We start from the raw sequence: 18,525 nt of genomic DNA, 5'->3' as shown, positions 1-18,525 counted from the left end.
GAAAAAGGTGTTTTCTGCTTGTTTTTTCAGATAATTCGTTATGTTCCATGCTGTATAACTCGTCAGGACCACCAACAAAAATAATGATGATTTGACATTAGAACATTTTACAAACTGTGAAATAATCTGAAACCAGATAAAAAGCCTCAGCGAGGATGTTTCAGAAATGTTTAGATATATCATTTATTTGATATATGGTTAATTTAATTTAATTTAATTTAATTTAATTTAATTTAATTTAATTTAATTTAATTTAATTTAATTTAATTTAATTTTTAATTAAAATTTTTGACCAATAATAGACACACAACCACCAGCTGGTGGCGACATTGTACCAACAAACCTAAAGAAGCAGAAGAAGAAGCAGAAGAAAAAGAGGAAGAAGAAGAAGAAGCTTTATCTCATAGACGATCTTCACATATGATGTGTCACTCGGACTCTTCAGCTCGCTTCTTGAATGTAAGAAACTCAAGCGACTAACCGATCATCTGATCAACTGAAAATGAGGCGGGCAGCACCGCTGGGGATGAGGGTGGTAAGAACGTAATTTTCTAAACTGATAGCTTGTCTGTTTCTTTACTGTTGACACTTCCAGTGAACCCAGCGGTTTTTTTGAACACCCGGCGACAGTTTGTGTTGAACTGTTGCTAAGCTAACGCTCTCTGATCGGCGAGGCGGTAAACAGAAGCAGATATGGGTTGGTTAAACTGGCGGCGGGTAGTGGCTAACTAGTCCAGTCGATGTACAAGCTGAAGGGTGAGTGTGACACTTCTGTGTGGTTTGAAATAACGTTTTCATTTCAGTGAAGTGGGGGCTTGTATTGGGGCTAATCTGAAGCTAGGGGTGAGGTGTCCACGTGAAGAGGCGCTCGTTCCAGGGACATCCGCCGGTCTGACAGTTGAAAGAAAACAACCAGGTCTCAGACTGGGAGGTAGAGGGATTTAACTCGTTATCTGGGAAGGTGGTGTCCCCCGGGTTAGCTCCCCTTTCACAAACCGGCTGTGCTCCGCGGTTTCTGCGCGGTTAGAGGAAGGTCCTGATTCAAAGTGCCTCTGCAGCAGCCTGTAAATGCCCCTGAAAATGGCCTTAAAACCGAAGCAGTTTCAGCCTAAAGCTCACAATCTGCAGCCGTGCTGCTGCCACGTCCTTTTAAATGATAAAAGTTAGAATTAGTAGTTTTAGCAGTGAACCGGTCACTGTGAGCTTCTGCTCAATAAACAAAGAAAGTGTTTTTCTTTCTGTACAAAAGCTGATGCTGAATAATGATGAGGGGGATCAGACATGGGTGGATTACTAAACAATGGGGCCCCCGGGCGCAGTGAAAGCCCCCCTGACAGAGAACAACTCTGTACTTTTTCTCTTTGGGCTGCTGTAGCTCTGATGTACAGATGGGCCGAGCCACAGCTGTGCATGTGCTTAAAATGTTAAAGTTTAGATCAGTTGGTTCTCTTTCATGACCAAAGCTGGAACTTTAAGATGGAGGTGATGCATTTAAGATGCCGCTCCTCGTCCTCGTTATCTGCAGACTGACTCTGCTTCTCTTCCTGTGCCGTTGGCAGCTCTGAGGACACCTGAGATGTGAGCGGCCCTGAAGTCCCGACAGACGAAGGAGAAGTGGCTTCCTGCTCCTCCTGCTCCACCTGCTCCACCTGCTCCACCTGCTCCACCTGCTGTTTGCCGGAGCCTCTGTGGAGCTCCTGCAGCTGATCTTCCTGCTGCTGTCTTTGAGTCTGTGGCAGCAGTTATGAGCGCCGTTGGGCAGGATTTATCCAGAACTTGTTCACGCAGCCAGAGCTGACATCTCTGAATCCTCTGAGCAGGACCCAGCGGGAGGATCGACTGTTCACCCCCCCGACGGCAGGAGAAGCTGCACCTCTCAGGCTCTGCCATGCCCACCAACCAGTCCTCCCCCTGGGGCGGGGGGAAGCTCCGGGCTCGCTCCAACACAGAAAGCCCCCCCTCTGCTGCCTCTCTTTGTGCACAAGACAAAACCGCTGCAGTTTCTAAAGTGCCTTTCAGCCGGAGCTCAGCAGCCTTACCTGCAGGGGACGGCTTCACAGCCCCGCCCCCCCACCTGCTGCCTCCATCAGGGCCGAAGCAACCGGGGGCCCAGCAGAAAAAATGTGCGCCGCGCCAAAGCTTCGAGGCAGGCGAGGCCCCGCCGTCCGATGGTCACCAGGAGGCGTTCATCAGAGGGCAGCCCAGCAGCCAGCTGACAGTGAGTCCAGATGTTTTTATTGTACAGCTGACAGTGAGTCCAGATGTTTTTATTCCACAGCTGACAGTGAGTCCAGATGTTTTTATTGCACAGCTGACAGTGAGTCCAGATGTTTTTATTGCACAGCTGACAGTGAGTCCAGATGTTTTTATTGTACAGCTGACAGTGAGTCCAGATGTTTTATTGCACAGCTGACAGTGAGTCCAGATGTTTTTATTGCACAGCTGACAGTGAGTCCAGATGTTTTTATTGCACAGCTGACAGTGAGTCCAGATGTTTTCATTCCACAGCTGACAGTGAGTCCAGATGTTTTTATTGCACAGCTGACAGTGGGTGCAGATGTTTTTATTCCACAGCTGACAGTGAGTCCAGATGTTTTCATTCCACAGCTGACAGTGAGTCCAGATGTTTTCACCCCACAGCTGACAGTGAGTCCAGATGTTTTATTGCACAGCTGACAGTGAGTCCAGATGTTTTTATTGCACAGCTGACAGTGAGTCCAGATGTTTTTATTGCACAGCTGACAGTGAGTCCAGATGTTTTCATTCCACAGCTGACAGTGAGTCCAGATGTTTTTATTGCACAGCTGACAGTGGGTGCAGATGTTTTCATTCCACAGCTGACAGTGAGTCCAGATGTTTTCACCCCACAGCTGACAGTGAGTCCAGATGTTTTTATTGCACAGCTGACAGTGAGTCCAGATGTTTTATTGCACAGCTGACAGTGAGTCCAGATGTTTTCACCCCACAGCTGGAATGAGCCCAGAATCTATTCCTTCTGCCACCTTATTGGAGACAAACTCAGATTGTGAGCGTTGTACAGAGCTGCTGCGTAATTTGGTCGAACACAAAGTGCCGCCCAGCCAGGAAAAACCTCGTGAATTAGCCACATGTGGAGGCTCTGATCCAAACAGGTTCCATTAAAACATCTGGACCCACTGTCAGCTGTGGGGTGAAAACATCTGGACACACTCTCAGCTGTGGAATAAAACATCTGGACTCACTGTCAGCTGTGGGGTGAAAACATCTGGACCCACTGTCAGCTGTGCAATAAAACATCTGCACTCACTGTCAGCTGTGGGGTGAAAACATCTGGACCCACTGTCAGCTGTGGGGTGAAAACATCTGGACCCACTGTCAGCTGGGGGGCGTTGGCTCTCCTGGTTCTTTTGCTTTGTACTGAAACACTGGTCCCCTCCACAGTTTGAACACCGGCTGTAAAGCAGACTTTGGGACAGAACATCAGCCCTTAACACCCACCTGTAATCCTGTCAGCTGGTGTTCTGGTGTCACAGGGTCCGTTCCCTTTGTTTTATCTCCTCAGCCCGAGGCTGCAGACTCGCCACCAGTGCCTCATCTGTGCCTTACCAAACACCCGGGGGGGGCGTTGGGGAAGTCTGCCTCCGGCCATTACAGCACAAAACTGGAGATGAGAAGCACACGGAGACACATGAGTGGTCCCCGGAGGAGTCATTCGGCCAAAACTGCAGCCAGACGCAGCCCCACGCAGAACGGCTGCCCAACGCCGGCGTCTCTGAGCGGGCAGCTGCTGGTGAGGGGGGGCCCTCCGGCTGTCCTGGGGCCAGCTACGAGCAGCGGGCCCCCGGCTGTGGCACCGCTGGGTGCAACCAAGCAGGCCCCGGAGAGCCGGGGTGTTCTGACCCAGTCTGCAGGCAGCGGTTCCGGCCCATCGCCTCACAGCTTCATGCCAGCTGTGCTCAGAGCCGCTCGGCCGGAGGTCCTCGCAGGTGATTCTCAGTTTCTTTCCTTTTAAATCCCAAACCTGAGGATGTTCTGAAGACTTTTTACAGTCCGTTAAACCTTGAATCCTCTGCTGATGTCAAACAAACACGAGCTGTTTAAGAGGAATTAATGTGAACGTTTAAGGTCTGAGTGACGCAGAACCAGGTGTTTACATCAGAACACGTATCACACGTCCCGATGCTTCCTGATTCATGTTGAAATGATGTCACAGCGCCGGCTCTCCGGCTCCCGTGTGACGCTTTGATCAGACTTCCTGCTGGGAGCGTGATCCCTGTTGAGATGTTGCTTCTTCTCTCGCAGACGAGGCCTCGCATCCTGCTGGAGCTCTGGTGGGTTCTGTGACCTCTCAGATCTCAGCCATCCACCTCACCAGGCAGGGCCAGCCGTCCTCCGTGTCCTCGCCGTCCCTCTCCTCCTCCTCCTCCTCCTCGCCCTCGCCCACGGACGAGTGTGTGGTCGGAGAGGCTCAGCTGTCGGGGTGAGAAGCAGCTCCTCGCGTCTCGTGTCTTTCTCCCGTCTTCATCCTGAGTGTTTAACTTTGCTTTTCCAGCTCAGAGAGCGTGATGCAGGTGGATGGAGCTGAGGAGGAGCTGCCCGATGAGCTGGAGAACGCCTGCAGCGACGACGGTAAGACGATGAAACACTCGCCGCCACTCGGCTGTCACGTTGCTCTGATGGTTCGCTGTCGTTTTCAGATGACTCCGACTGCTCCTCCATCATCGGCACCTCGTCCACGGCCTCCGGCACTCTGCTGTCAAGGTGAGAAACGTGCACAAACCATTCTTTCTGCTGGCTGATTCCTCACCAGCCATGTGGAGTTCTTACCTACTTATTATCTCCATGTGGAGTTCTTACCTACTTATTATCTCCATGTGGAGTTCTTACCTACTTATTGTCTCCATGTGGAGTTCTTACCTACTTATTATCTCCACGTGGAGTTCTTACCTACTTATTATCTCCATGTGGAGTTCTTACCTACTTATTATCTCCATGTGGAGTTCTTACCTACTTATTATCTCCATGTGGAGTTCTTACCTACTTATTATCTCCATGTGGAGTTCTTACCTACTTATTATCTCCACGTGGAGTTCTTACTTACTTATTATCTCCATGTGGAGTTCTTACTTACTTCTTATCTCCATGTGGAGTTCTTACTTACTTCTTATCTCCATGTGGAGTTCTTACCTACTTATTATCTCCATGTGGAGTTCTTACCTACTTATTATCTCCATGTGGAGTTCTTACCTACTTATTATCTCCATGTGGAGTTCTTACCTACTTATTATCTCCATGTGGAGTTCTTACTTACTTATTATCTCCGTGTGGAGTTCTTACCTACTTATTATCTCCATGTGGAGTTCTTACCTACTTATTATCTCCATGTGGAGTTCTTACCTACTTATTATCTCCATGTGGAGTTCTTACCTACTTATTATCTCCATGTGGAGTTCTTACCTACTTATTATCTCCGTGTGGAGTTCTTACCTACTTATTATCTCCATGTGGAGTTCTTACTTACTTATTATCTCCACGTGGAGTTCTTTCTTACTTCTTATCTCCATGTGGAGTTCTTACCTACTTATTATCTCCATGTGGAGTTCTTACCTACTTATTATCTCCATGTGGAGTTCTTACCTACTTATTATCTCCATGTGGAGTTCTTACCTACTTATTATCTCCATGTGGAGTTCTTACTTACTTATTATCTCCGTGTGGAGTTCTTACCTACTTATTATCTCCGTGTGGAGTTCTTACCTACTTATTATCTCCATGTGGAGTTCTTACTTACTTATTATCTCCATGTGGAGTTCTTACTTACTTATTATCTCCGTGTGGAGTTCTTACTTACTTATTATCTCCGTGTGGAGTTCTTACCTACTTATTATCTCCATGTGGAGTTCTTACCTACTTATTATCTCCATGTGGAGTTCTTACCTACTTATTATCTCCACGTGGAGTTCTTACTTACTTATTATCTCCACGTGGAGTTCTTTCTTACTTATTATCTCCACGTGGAGTTCTTACCTACTTATTATCTCCACGTGGAGTTCTTACCTACTTATTATCTCCACGTGGAGTTCTTACCTACTTATTATCTCCACGTGGAGTTCTTACCTACTTATTATCTCCACGTGGAGTTCTTACCTACTTATTATTTCCACGTGGAGTTCTTACCTACTTATTATCTCCACGTGGAGTTCTTACCTACTTATTATCTCCACGTGGAGTTCTTACCTACTTATTATCTCCACGTGGAGTTCTTACTTACTTATTATCTCCACGTGGAGTTCTTACCTACTTATTATCTCCGTGTGGAGTTCTTACCTACTTATTATCTCCATGTGGAGTTCTTACCTACTTATTATCTCCATGTGGAGTTCTTACCTACTTATTATCTCCATGTGGAGTTCTTACCTACTTATTATCTCCATGTGGAGTTCTTACTTACTTATTATCTCCATGTGGAGTTCTTACTTACTTATTATCTCCATGTGGAGTTCTTACTTACTTATTATCTCCATGTGGAGTTCTTACTTACTTCTTATCTCCATGTGGAGTTCTTACTTACTTCTTATCTCCACGTGGAGTTCTTACTTACTTATTATCTCCACGTGGAGTTCTTACCTACTTATTATCTCCACGTGGAGTTCTTACCTACTTATTATTTCCACGTGGAGTTCTTACCTACTTATTATCTCCACGTGGAGTTCTTACCTACTTATTATCTCCATGTGGAGTTCTTACTTACTTATTATCTCCATGTGGAGTTCTTACTTACTTATTATCTCCATGTGGAGTTCTTACTTACTTATTATCTCCATGTGGAGTTCTTACTTACTTATTATCTCCATGTGGAGTTCTTACTTACTTCTTATCTCCATGTGGAGTTCTTACTTACTTCTTATCTCCATGTGGAGTTCTTACTTACTTCTTATCTCCATGTGGAGTTCTTACCTACTTATTATCTCCATGTGGAGTTCTTACCTACTTATTATCTCCATGTGGAGTTCTTACCTACTTATTATCTCCATGTGGAGTTCTTCCGTACTTATTATCTCCATGTGGAGTTCTTACCTACTTATTATCTCCATGTGGAGTTCTTACCTACTTATTATCTCCATGTGGAGTTCTTACCTACTTATTATCTCCATGTGGAGTTCTTACCTACTTATTATCTCCATGTGGAGTTCTTACCTACTTATTATCTCCATGTGGAGTTCTTCCGTACTTATTATATCTTATCACAGGTTTTTAGTAGTTAAATCAATGAGTTGGTGAACAGTACAACTGAACTTATTCCCTAAAAGCCCAGAAGAAGAAAGAGGTAACACAGCTTTTAGGTCAAAGAAGAAGAGAAGCTGAACTTTTGACCACTTGTGGACATTAAAAAGTACGTTCACATACTTTAGACCTGACAGCGCCTCTCAGGTGAATTTGGGCTCCTGTTTGTGTTCAGAGCTCTGAACCTAGCGGTGGGGGGGGCTGTGATGCTGTGATTGGTCAACCACGGTTTCTCTGGCATGAAGCAAGCCTTGTGATTGGCTGAGAAGAATAAAAGAAGGTGCTCTGTCGATGGATTCATCGTATTCACCATCTAATTCTGTCTCATGGCCCAAACCTACTTCCTCACCTCCACCTGAGACTGATCATCAGTCATGGCTTCCAGTCTCCTGCCTCTCCTTTTCACAAACCTTTAGCTCATTCAAGAAACCTTTTTCCTTTTCTGAAACTCAGACTCTCATTGGAGCAGCTGCCGCCCCAGCTTGCTCTCTGATTGGCCCTCTAATATCCGAGGGTCAGATGGCGTGGGCGCTCTGTCATTCTCTGTCAGAGCATTGTTGAAAGAGGCTGAAAGCAGCAGAGCGTGGTGGAAAGCTCTGCTGCTTTGTTGTGGGCTGCGATGGCCTCAAATGTAGAACTCCCCACCAAAGACTCGCAGCTGATTCTCTGCTAAAACAGCCTGGAAAGGAGCTGCTATTGTGGCCTTTTCCCCCAACCAGCTGATTTGTTTGTGTGTTAATTTGCATACACTGACACACACACACACCTTCAGCTAAAGCCAGAGCTCCCGCACGCCTCGTGCACGGATTCACCCGAGGCTGTCGGTGGTGGAAGGATTCTTTTTCACAACCGAGATCTGGAAACTTTCCTTTATGACTGTCATGTGAGTGTTTTTGATGTGTTCTGATGCAGCTAAAGATGGTTTAATGTGCTCCGATCACATTGAAGTGTCAGAAAGCCGCCGTGCGACGCCTTCAGCACCAAATCCTCCCCAGCATCGAGTTACCGGCGCGTGGAACGTCCTGACTTGTGTTACGGAGTCCAGCGGTGACTGAGTGCAGCTTTCTGTTGATTACAAGTCAGCGAGTGGAGCTGAAGCCGCATTACTTTTTAATCCGTTCAGGTTGCACTTTGCTGGTTTAATTGTTACAAGCTGCCGTGTCGCTTACTGAGGAAACAGGAACGCTGTCAGCCAGTTCTTCTTCTCTGTGGAACATGTAGAACAAGCAGAAGCAGAGACTCTGTGAGATTCTGCCCCTGTTCTTCCTGTTGTTTACTCCTTTTTCTGTCGCCTACCCTCTTAGTTCCTGTGGAAGCAGTGGGGGTTCACTTAGTTTTTAACTCACTGCTTCTGTGTTTTGTCTCAGTTTTTGTTCAGTTATTCCTGACACAGTGTAATATATCATGTGTTCATCTGAGGTTGGATTCACTGAGTTTTCACACCTGCTGAGGAGCAGATGAATCTGTCAACCAATCACAGGCTGGTTCACAAACTGTGGACCAATCAGAGTCTGTTCTTATGCTGCAGCTGTTGTAATCTCAGGATAATGGAACATCAAGCAGGTTAAAAATGTTCCCGTAAGTTTGACTGAGTTCCTGAAAACAAAGCAGAAATAATCAGACTTGCGTTACGGAGTCCAGCGGTGACTGAGTGCAGCTTTCTGTTGATTACAAGTCAGCGAGTGGAGCTGAAGCCGCATTACTTTTTAATCCGTTCAGGTTGCACTTTGCTGGTTTAATTGTTACAAGCTGCCGTGTCGCTTACTGAGGAAACAGGAACGCTGTCAGCCAGATCTTCTTCTCTGTGGAACATGTAGAAGCAGAGACTCTGTGAGATTCTGCCCCCTGTTCTTCCTGTTTTTTACTCCTTTTTCTGCCGCTCTCAGTGTCGAGGAGCCGATGGTGCTGGAAGCTGAGGACAGCCGAGAAGAGCGACCGGCGCTGGTTCCCAGTTTGTTCCCCCTCTTCGCTCCAACTCTGTATTTCAGCACCGCCAATGAAAAAGGTCAGATTCACTCGTGTGATGCGTAAAGGTTTGATGAACCATCTGATCCTCAGCAGGCGTTAGCATCGGGTAAACCCACCAACACATGACCTTCGACACATTGGCTAATGGTGTGGAAATGGCCTTATAACCCTTCCCAGACTGATGGGCAGCAGCAGCTGCTTCTCTGAGATCATTGCTGGTGTCTTTCCTCCTTGGCATCCTGTTAACACACACCTGAAAACTGACAGAACTCCTGCTTTTATAGAGCTGCTCACACTGACTGAGGATCAGTTAATCAGAGCATTGATCAGCAGCTGCTGGCTGCTTCTTACCCTCTTAGTTCCTGTGGAAGCAGTGAGGGTTCACTTAGTTTTTCACACTCTGCTTCTGTGTTTTGTCTCAGTTTTTGTTCAGTAATTCCTGACACAGTGTAATATATCATGTGCTCATCTGAGGTTGGATTCACTGAGTTTTCACACCTGCTGAGGAGCAGATGAATCTGTCAACCAATCACAGGCTGGTTCACAAACTGTGGACCAATCAGAGTCTGTTCTTATGCTGCAGCTGTTGTAATCTCAGGATAATGGAACATCAAGCAGGTTAAAAATGTTCCCGTAAGTTTGACTGAGTTCCTGAAAACAAAGCAGAGATAATCAGATGACAAAAAGCAGCAGGATGTGACCACGAAAGTGAGGAGAATGACTCGCACGCAGGTGTGAATAAAGCTTATTTCAGGGCTTATAATATGGGATGGATGGTAATTATTCATGTTCCATGTTTACAGTATTTTTAAAGAATAATAAAAAAGAAGAAGCTGATAAATACAGATTAGTTCGGAACTCATCAATAAGTTTTACAGCAGAAAAAGCAGTGCTGGTCTGCAGTGCTGTGATGCTCCAGATGTTTTTAATCGTTCAGCTTTACCGTCTTTAAACATGAACAAATTACCAAGAAGCTTCCTGACATGCAGTTTGTGTCCAAGTCTTTTTCTCTTCACGGCCAAACTGAACTGAAGTGTCAGCTTGTGGCGCCGCTGCAGACTCGGTTTGATCCACGGATCCCAGCAGGCTGCAGCGCCTCCTTCCACCGGCAGGCGCTGCTGAGGCCGGCGCCAGCCTGGCTGCGGTCTGTGATGTCACGGTTTTTTTGTGTCTGCAGTGGAGCTGCTGCCGGCGGAGCAGAGGCGCCTGCTGAAGTGGAAGCTGAGCGCCGTCACCCCCAACGTTGTGAAGCTCATCGTGGACAGGTCACACTTCAAACTGACCAAGAGTGAGTCGCTTGTTTCTGTCGCCCGAACGCTTCAGCAGGGATTCACGATAAATGCATTGTTTCCTCTTTTCGTGACCCTGGATGATGGGATTCTGTTCTTGAAGCAGAAAGCCACGACTGGCTGGGCTGCTGGGGGCACCACATGAGGTCTTCTGGCTTCAAGTCGCTCGGCGAGCACCAGAAGGTGAGAACCTGCTGCTGCATCCCGGCTGGTTTAACACGGTTTAACCTGGTTTAACACGGCTGTTCTGTTTGTTTTTGCAGCTGAACCACTTCCCGGGAACCTTTCAGATCGGCAGGAAGGACCGGCTGTGGAGGAATCTGTCCAAGATGCGGCATCGCTTCGGCAAACAGGACTTCAGCTTTTTCCCGCGAACCTTCATCCTTCCTCAGGACATCAAGCTGCTCCGTAAGACCTGGGAGGACAGCGGCTCCAAGCAAAAGTGGATCATCAAACCTGTAAGTTCTGCTCATGGATGATTTTAATGCTTGTGATTGGTTCCTGATCCTTATTTTCCTTTCTTCTCTTCCTCAGCCTGCGTCAGCCAGAGGACTCGGCATCCAGGTTATCCACAAGTGGAGTCAGATGCCTCGTAAGAGACCGCTACTTGTCCAGAAGTAAGTAGCTCAGAACTGAGCCGAACACCCCCCACGATCCCCAGCCTGCCCCCACATTTCTGGACTCAAACATGGTTTGTTCTCAGGTACCTTCACAAGCCCTACCTCATCAGCGGTAACAAGTTTGACCTGCGGATCTACGTCTACGTGACGTCCTACGACCCGCTCAGAATTTACATCTTCTCCGACGGACTGGTTCGGTTTGCCAGCTGCAAGTGAGATTCCTCCTCCTCCTCCTCCTCCTCCTCCTCCTCCTCCTCCTCCTCCTCCTCCTCCTCCTCCTCCACAGACGGACAACACGAATATTAACCCTGTTTTTTCTCTTCAGGTATTCGTCTTCCATGAAGACTCTGAGCAACAAGTTCATGCACCTGACCAACTACAGCGTCAACAAGAAAAACTCTGAGTACCAGACAAACAGCGACGACAAGGCCTGCCAGGGACACAAATGGTAACAGGGAGCCAAACATTTTCAAACGTCCGTTTAGGCTTTTCTGCTTGTAATAAGTTAACTTGTGTGTTTTCAGGGCTTTGAAGGCCTTGTGGCAGTATCTGGGCTCCAAGGGCGTCAACACCACCCTGATATGGGAGAAGATTAAAGACATTGTGATCAAAACTATCATAGCGTAAGTCTACCACCGACCGGCTGCAGCACAGATTCAGCTGGATAATGTTCTGTTTGTCATGATTTACGGAGCAGATCGTTGCAGACTGTCTCAGCAGGTGCTGAAGTCCTGAAATGTTCTTCTCCTGGATGTTTTTCAGCTCAGAGCCGTACGTTAACAGCCTGTTGAAGATGCACGTTAAAACGCCGTACAGCTGCCACGAGCTGTTTGGCTTCGACATCATGCTGGATGAGAACCTAAAGCCCTGGATCCTCGAGGTTAACATATCGCCAAGGTAACACACCCATATATCTGTTTAATACCCTAAACCTCACCAACCTGATTCTACCCCTGACCCTTAAACCAAATCTACACCCTCAACATCCCTTTGTACCTGCTGGGACGACATAGCTGTCCCCACTTCCACAGGAAGTCCCCCATCAGTCGGTGTGCAGTCAGATTTTTGTCCCCATCATGTTGGAAAACAAGAACACACTCGTAAAATCACACACTGGCTTTCAAAGCTCAACTTTAAGCGCCGTCTCTCCTTCAGCCTTCATTCCAACTCGGCGCTGGATGTTTCCGTCAAAGGACAGATGATCAGAGATCTCCTGAACCTGGCCGGCTTCCGCATTCCTCCAAGAGAAGAAGTGTCTTCCTCCTGCAGCAGCGCCTCCAGCTCCACCAGCAGGTGAGGAGGAGGTACTGCACCTCCGAGGCTGTCAAACTGCAGCTTGTACTCACCTGAATGTGTGTGTGCTTGTAGCTTGTCTGGAGGAACCAGGGAGAGGACCAAACCTGATCTGTCACCGGATGAGAAGGTCAAACGAGCCTTTTACCTGACGCAGCGGGATGCCAATCGGGTAAAAACCCACACAGGTGTACTGATGAAACGGGGTGCATTCAGTCAGAGAAACTTTAGAGACTTTCTTTAAAGATTTGATTGGAAGAGCTGAGATTTTTGGTGTTTCACTCTTCTTCTGCTTCTGTCTGTCAGGACTTCCTGTCTTCAGTGCTGGACGTTTTGACTCCAGAGGACGTTCGCGTTCTGGCAGAGAGCGAAGACGAACTGAGTCGCTGCGGGGAGTTCGAGCGCCTTTTCCCGTCGCCGTCGTCCACCCGCTACCTTCGCTTCTTTGAGACTCCCAGATACCTGAACATCCTGCTGGATCAGTGGGAGCAGAAGTACTGGAACAACAGGCCGAAAGGTGCGTGTCAGACGCCTCGGTGCTGCTGGTTTATTCATGCGTGGTGCATGTTTACGCTGAGTCAGCGCTTCAGCTTCTCACAGCACCAGAACTTCTCCTGACCTGCTTTTTATCAGTCAGCCAAGTGTTTTGTGTTCATTGGGCTGCGTTATGCTGTCAAATAGTGAGTTAAGAAGAGATTAGCTTCAGAATGACCTCACAGTCCACAGAAGAGTTTTTATGGCCATTTAAAATCCTTCCTGTGCCTCTTTCTGTTGATAACACACTCGCTTCGGAAGCCAAACTGCACATCTCCTCCTGTTCAGAGGATCCTTTCAGCTGACAGTCGACTGAAGTCCGTATCCAACAGCATAAAAGCGTAGAGCATTGATCGGCTGTGAAGCGGCTGAACAAGCAGAAAGTAGATCCCGCTGTCTGCAGGAAGCATTTCTACATGCAGAATCAGTCATTTACAGGAACTCTTCTTGAAGTTGTGGTTGAGAAGCAGTTAGAGGAGGGATGCTAACGCTGCTCAAGTCTTTTGTGAAGCAGATTAACTCATTTTAAGGGATTTCTTCAGATTTCTTTAATTCTTAAGTGAACCCTTAACAAAAGCCTTAAAGAAAAGGTTAAAAATCCAAACTCGGGGTGTTTTGTGCAGCTGCTTTTCTTAGAAACCTCTGAATCTGCATGTGAGAAGGAGACCCAGGAAGCTCCTGAAACTGCTGAGATTCTGTTTCATGTGCAGGTATCAGCTTGCTGGGGGAGCTCTGTCAGAAAGGAGTCCATCTGGGAACCAGCGACCCAGCTCACATGGTGAGAAACATTTAAATCATTTAAATCCCTCTCATATGTGTGCGAGCAGAGCGGAACCGTCCAGTTTTAACTGAACGGACCGGAGCTCGCTGCCCTCCGGCTTCATCATCTGTCGTAGTCAGTTTCGGGTTAAACTCTCATCCTCTTGTTATGTAGTTCTGGTGGGAGTTGGCCCGGCCCACTGTTCACCTTGATGAACAGACCCTTAATGAGGGCAGAACAGTGGAAAGCGGCTCGTGTTCTGTTCTGTTCTGTGTAAACGTGGACAGAGAGCGGTTCTCTGATCAGCTGTTGCTGTGTCTTTGTGTCTGTCCAGTGGTCGAAGTGCAGCTACGTCTCCAGGTTTGAGCCCCAGAGGCCGGATGTGACGGTCCCATCCAGATCCAGGTACCACCAACGGTTCTGCTGCGGATCGCTGTGCAGCTGTAGGAGTGAAACCGGGTTCATGTTGTTCCTCTCGTCTTCCTGCAGGGTGGTGGTCAGCCACCAGAAGCGCTGGCATCGTAGGATCTCCGATGGGGACTGTTCGGACGCAGAGGTGGCGCCGCAGAGTCCCGGATCCAGTGTGGCCAGCAGTGCCTGTGCGAGCCCTCAGCCCGGCCTGACCCAGAACCTGCTGTCCCCTCAGCCCGGCCTGACCCAGAACCTGCTGTCCCCTCAGCCCGGCCTGACCCAGAACCTGCTGTCCCCGCCGTTTTCCCCGCTCTGACCCAGAACCGACACAAAGGTCCACTCTGCACAAACCCTCCCCTGCTCAGCCTCCAGAACACTTCCTGCAGAGGGAGGCGGGCTTTCTCTCGGTGAAGGAAGCAGCTCAGCAGCTCCTGTTCATTGATGTCATTTTGGGCCAAAAACGGCTCTTAACAAATGATTTGAATGTTGTGCTGAAATCTTCCAGCTTCTCTCTGTGGGTTTCGTTTCTCATGTTGCCTCAAACAGGACGGCAGCCATCTCCCCGCGGGGGTCAAAGGTCCTGAGGACCACCGAGATGCCCAGAATAAGTGGGCTGTAGCCTGAAGTGTTGCCATGGTTTCTATGAGTGTTTCCTGCTTCTCTCACCTGAGCTCCGGCAGGTGATGGTTGTCTCTTAGACTTCTGACAGAGTGTGGATGCTGTGTCGTCCCGGCGCTGAACGCAGACGGGACCGTTGCTGGACTGGAGGTCGGCTGGAGGTCGGCTGGAGGTCGGCTGGTTAAAGCGTGTCTCGTGCACAGAATGAAACGGACTCAGACTCAGAGGTGACGCCTCAACACTGTGATTCATCTGATGTCTTAAACCCTGCTGCTGCTGCGGCGTTAACCAAGCTGTTCACATTCCTACAAGCCTTATGGAGTCTGTTTACGCACCGCTCTCACGTGCACGTGCACGTGCACGCCGACAGAGGGAAGCGATCATCAGTTTGAGCTCAGAGCAGCTCACCTGACTTTTAAAGGGCTTCACGTTTTCTTTTCTTCTGTGGTGTCAAAGTTTTTAAGAGCTGCCAAAGTTTTCTTTTCAGTTCCCGTGTTTCCCTTTGATGTGCGAGCGGCGGGCGGGCGAGCGGGCGGCGTGGAACGCAGCAAACGCCACCCTGAGGTCTCCGATGCTGGAAGGAAACAGGAATCTGCCTAAAAAAAAAGGATTTTCTCAAACATTTTAAATGGAGACGCGCTGAAAGGAACATTTTCCTGAGGCGAACCTCTTAGATTGGATCAGATTTCAGAGAGAAGGCTCATTTCTACTCCTCTCCGTGGACTTGTCCTTCCATCTTGCAGAGGGAAGGTGTCCCTTCTGTCTTTCAGCCCTTCACCTGAGGCGCTGGGGGCCTGTTGGGTGGTTCAATGACCGCTCATCTCTGTAAAATGGGGGGTTTTGGATTGGGCTGTAGTGTTGTTGCTCAGGAAGAAAGTGTTTCTGACATCTTTGTGGACATTTTGATTACAGTGTCTTGAATGTTTTGGTCTTTTAAAGCCGACAAATTGACGGCAGGGCTGGCTGTCACAGACCTTTAGCCTCCCGTTTGCAAACAGATGCTAAAGGTCAAAAAGAGGATTAATTGGTTCATCTTAATCACAGGAACAAAACCGGATGTGATGTGGAGGCTCAGTCATGTGATCAGAGGAACCGAACGTCCTGCAGGGACATGGAGCGGCCACCAGGGGGCTCTGACACTCAGTAAAACCACTGAGGGGTTTAATAAATGACTGAATAATTAGCTTGTGATGAAACTTGAAGCTTGTTCCAGTTGGTGATCAGGACTGTTTGTTAGTCTGAGGTCAGACTCGAATTCCAGTCACCACCAAAACGGGCAGTTTAGTTAGTTTTTAGTCATTAGATTGTGTTTCCTGTACAGCTCAGACATGAAAACAGCTGGTTGTGTGATGTGATGCGACGCTGCCGCCATGTTTGTTGGTTTAACATCTGAGACACATCTGGATTTATTCACTCAGAGCTGCTGTAAATGCTCAGGATGACGGTTTTAAAATAAAAGCTATTTGTGGTGAAAATGTCTTGATGTTATTTTTTTTTTTTTACAGTGTTTTAAGGCTTTAAACGAGTTATTACCTGTTTTTCTCTGGTGTTGAGTCTGTTAAAGTGTTATAAACGTTTCCCTTCTGCAGGAGTCCTTCTCAGACGTCACAGGAAGAGGTTTGAGATGATTTTCAGCATCTTCACTGTAGAAAATATGGATGGAGTTTGGCACAAAGCGGTGAGCCACGACCCAAACTTGTTGGAGAGGCTGAACCTTTGGTGGAAGCTGCTTTTATACCCAATCCTGACACCCTCACCTGTCAGCAGGTAACCTGCTGGTTGGAGAAGCTCCAGAAGCTGTTGCTGTAGATTCTATAAACTTTCAGTCTTTCTTTGGCTCCAGAACAACTTTCACTGAGTGATTTTCTAAAAAGAAAGCAGTTTATCAGTAAAGAAACTGAACATTTTGGTCATTTTTTTGGTCTTGTGTCTGTTAAATAAAGGTTCAAACTGATAAACTAATGACATATTTAGTTTTTTGCAGGTAACCTGCTGCTTGGAGAAGCTTCCAGAAGCTGTTGCTGTAGATTCTATAAACTTTCTGTCTTTCTTTGGCTCCAGAACAGCTTTCACTGAGTGTTGCTGCTTCAGATTCTGGATTTGGTTCCGATGGTCAGTGAAGACGTGTTTAAACCAGTTAACTGATTACAGTTTTTAGTCCTAACTCCTGGAGGCAGGTGTTCTGTCAGCGGTACGACAGGAGATGAGCGTTCCTCACTTGTTTTAATAGTTTAATTTGTAATAAAAGAAGAGGAACTCGTGCACTAAATGGATCAATCGGCTGTTTTACACTCGCAGACAGGGGTTCAGGTTCATTCCAGACTCTGACCTCTGATGTTAAACTTGACTCGTAAAGATCTGTTTTGTGGACACAGTTACGGCAGATTCTCAGCATTAAGCTGCTGCTGCTTCCTCACAACACAAATGCAAACGGCTGAGGACAGAGAGACATCTTGGATACTCTGAATGTGTGTCAGGACTCTGGAAATAGTAGTAAACTATTAATATCTGAGCTCTGCTCTGAGAGCAGCAGACGTTTGGCTCCCTGCAGTTGTTACTGATACGAAGAATCCAGCTGTTGGCTGCAGGTGTTTTTAGACTTCTGGACAGAAAGTCGTCTGCTGGAGTTTGACGGTTTGAGCACATTAACCGGCTTTAAAGGAGCTGGATGTGCAGTATTCCAGTGAAAGTAAATGCAGATCAACTGTGTGGGTTGGAGGCTGAATGCCAGCTGAGAGCTGCTCCCTGCGTCTATAAATAGTTAAACTCGGTGAAACCTGAACGTCTCACACAGCCACCAAGCCTTAAAGCCGCACCGCTCCTTCACTTTCAAAGCTCTGCGTTGATTGTTCTTTAAAGAGAGTTAATCTGAGGAGCCTCTGATTCTGATCTTTATCACCTGGATCACATGTCTGCTGTTGGGTTCATTTGACTTATTTATTGGTTTAGAAACAAACTTCCATGAAATAAATTGGGAATGAGGCCCTGAGATGGACCGGCCTGTATTTCTACAGCAATAACTCTGCTAAATGACAGGTTTACTGATCTGTTTCACTTATTTTCTGTGGTTCAGTTTTTGGTTTCCATGTTATAGTTTTTATTTATGCAGAATCCGTCCTTAAAATACAACAAATGTTTCCTAACTTGTGTTTAAGTACATCTGAACCACTTTATGTGGAAACTTACTGTCTGTTGCCCCAGACTCACACTCTGGGGCAACAGCAGGAGGGCAGAAAGCCTCTTTTCCATCAACATTAAATGTTGATTCACCACTGACTCTGAACAACTGGAAACATGGCCGACTAACGACTCAGAAAACTCGCTGGTTTGATGGCGTTCTCTACGTGTGAACGGTGCATATTAAAGGATGAGTTCAGTTTTTAGCACAAACGCAGCTAAAAGCAAAGCAGCTACATCCACATTGTTAAAGTTTCTGTGTCAGATCTCAAAAAGTGGCACGATGTTTACTTTTTAAACCTTTTTAATACGGATTCTTTGTGGGACGTTGTGGTGCTGAAGATCCTGAGCTTCAGGTTCTGGTTCTGGTTCTGTTCCCCGGCCGTCCATCGCAGACTGAACACCACCGACTCACGGCTTTCTGGTGGTATTTAGTGGAATAATGTGCTCCGTCATATTAGATAAAGTTTTGTTTTTGATTCTAAAAACTAAGAAACAGCATTAAATTCCATTATTTACCTCAGATTTGGGCTTTAAACATAGAAATGCTGCTTTCTCCACAGCGTTTCATATTTTTGGAGACTTTGTTTGT

At 47.1% G+C, this 18,525-nt stretch overlaps 1 protein-coding gene across 1 annotated transcript; it reads left to right on the top strand.

Annotated features, from left to right (window-relative positions):
* The first annotated feature begins 1,680 nt into the window (after positions 1-1,680).
* ttll4 (tubulin tyrosine ligase-like family, member 4) lies at positions 1,681-16,221 on the top strand. The gene is made up of 20 exons (XM_072397577.1): positions 1,681-2,218; positions 3,542-3,965; positions 4,282-4,459; positions 4,532-4,608; positions 4,677-4,740; positions 9,150-9,268; positions 10,409-10,519; positions 10,627-10,703; positions 10,784-10,978; positions 11,055-11,137; positions 11,224-11,352; positions 11,466-11,588; positions 11,665-11,763; positions 11,903-12,037; positions 12,296-12,433; positions 12,509-12,605; positions 12,740-12,950; positions 13,678-13,745; positions 14,062-14,132; positions 14,217-16,221. The coding sequence occupies exons 1-20, from the start codon at positions 1,889-1,891 to the stop codon at positions 14,452-14,454; spliced, it is 2,967 nt and encodes a 988-aa protein (XP_072253678.1). The 5' UTR covers positions 1,681-1,888; the 3' UTR covers positions 14,455-16,221.
* The last annotated feature ends 2,304 nt before the right edge of the window (positions 16,222-18,525 follow it).

The sequence above is a fragment of the Leuresthes tenuis genome, unplaced genomic scaffold, assembly GCF_036924035.1.
Source record: "Leuresthes tenuis unplaced genomic scaffold, fLeuTen1.0.hap1 SCAF_12, whole genome shotgun sequence".
Lineage (NCBI taxonomy): Eukaryota > Metazoa > Chordata > Actinopteri > Atheriniformes > Atherinopsidae > Leuresthes > Leuresthes tenuis.
The sequence above is the reverse complement of the archived record's forward strand: the minus strand, read 5'-3'. Positions and strand labels throughout refer to the sequence as shown.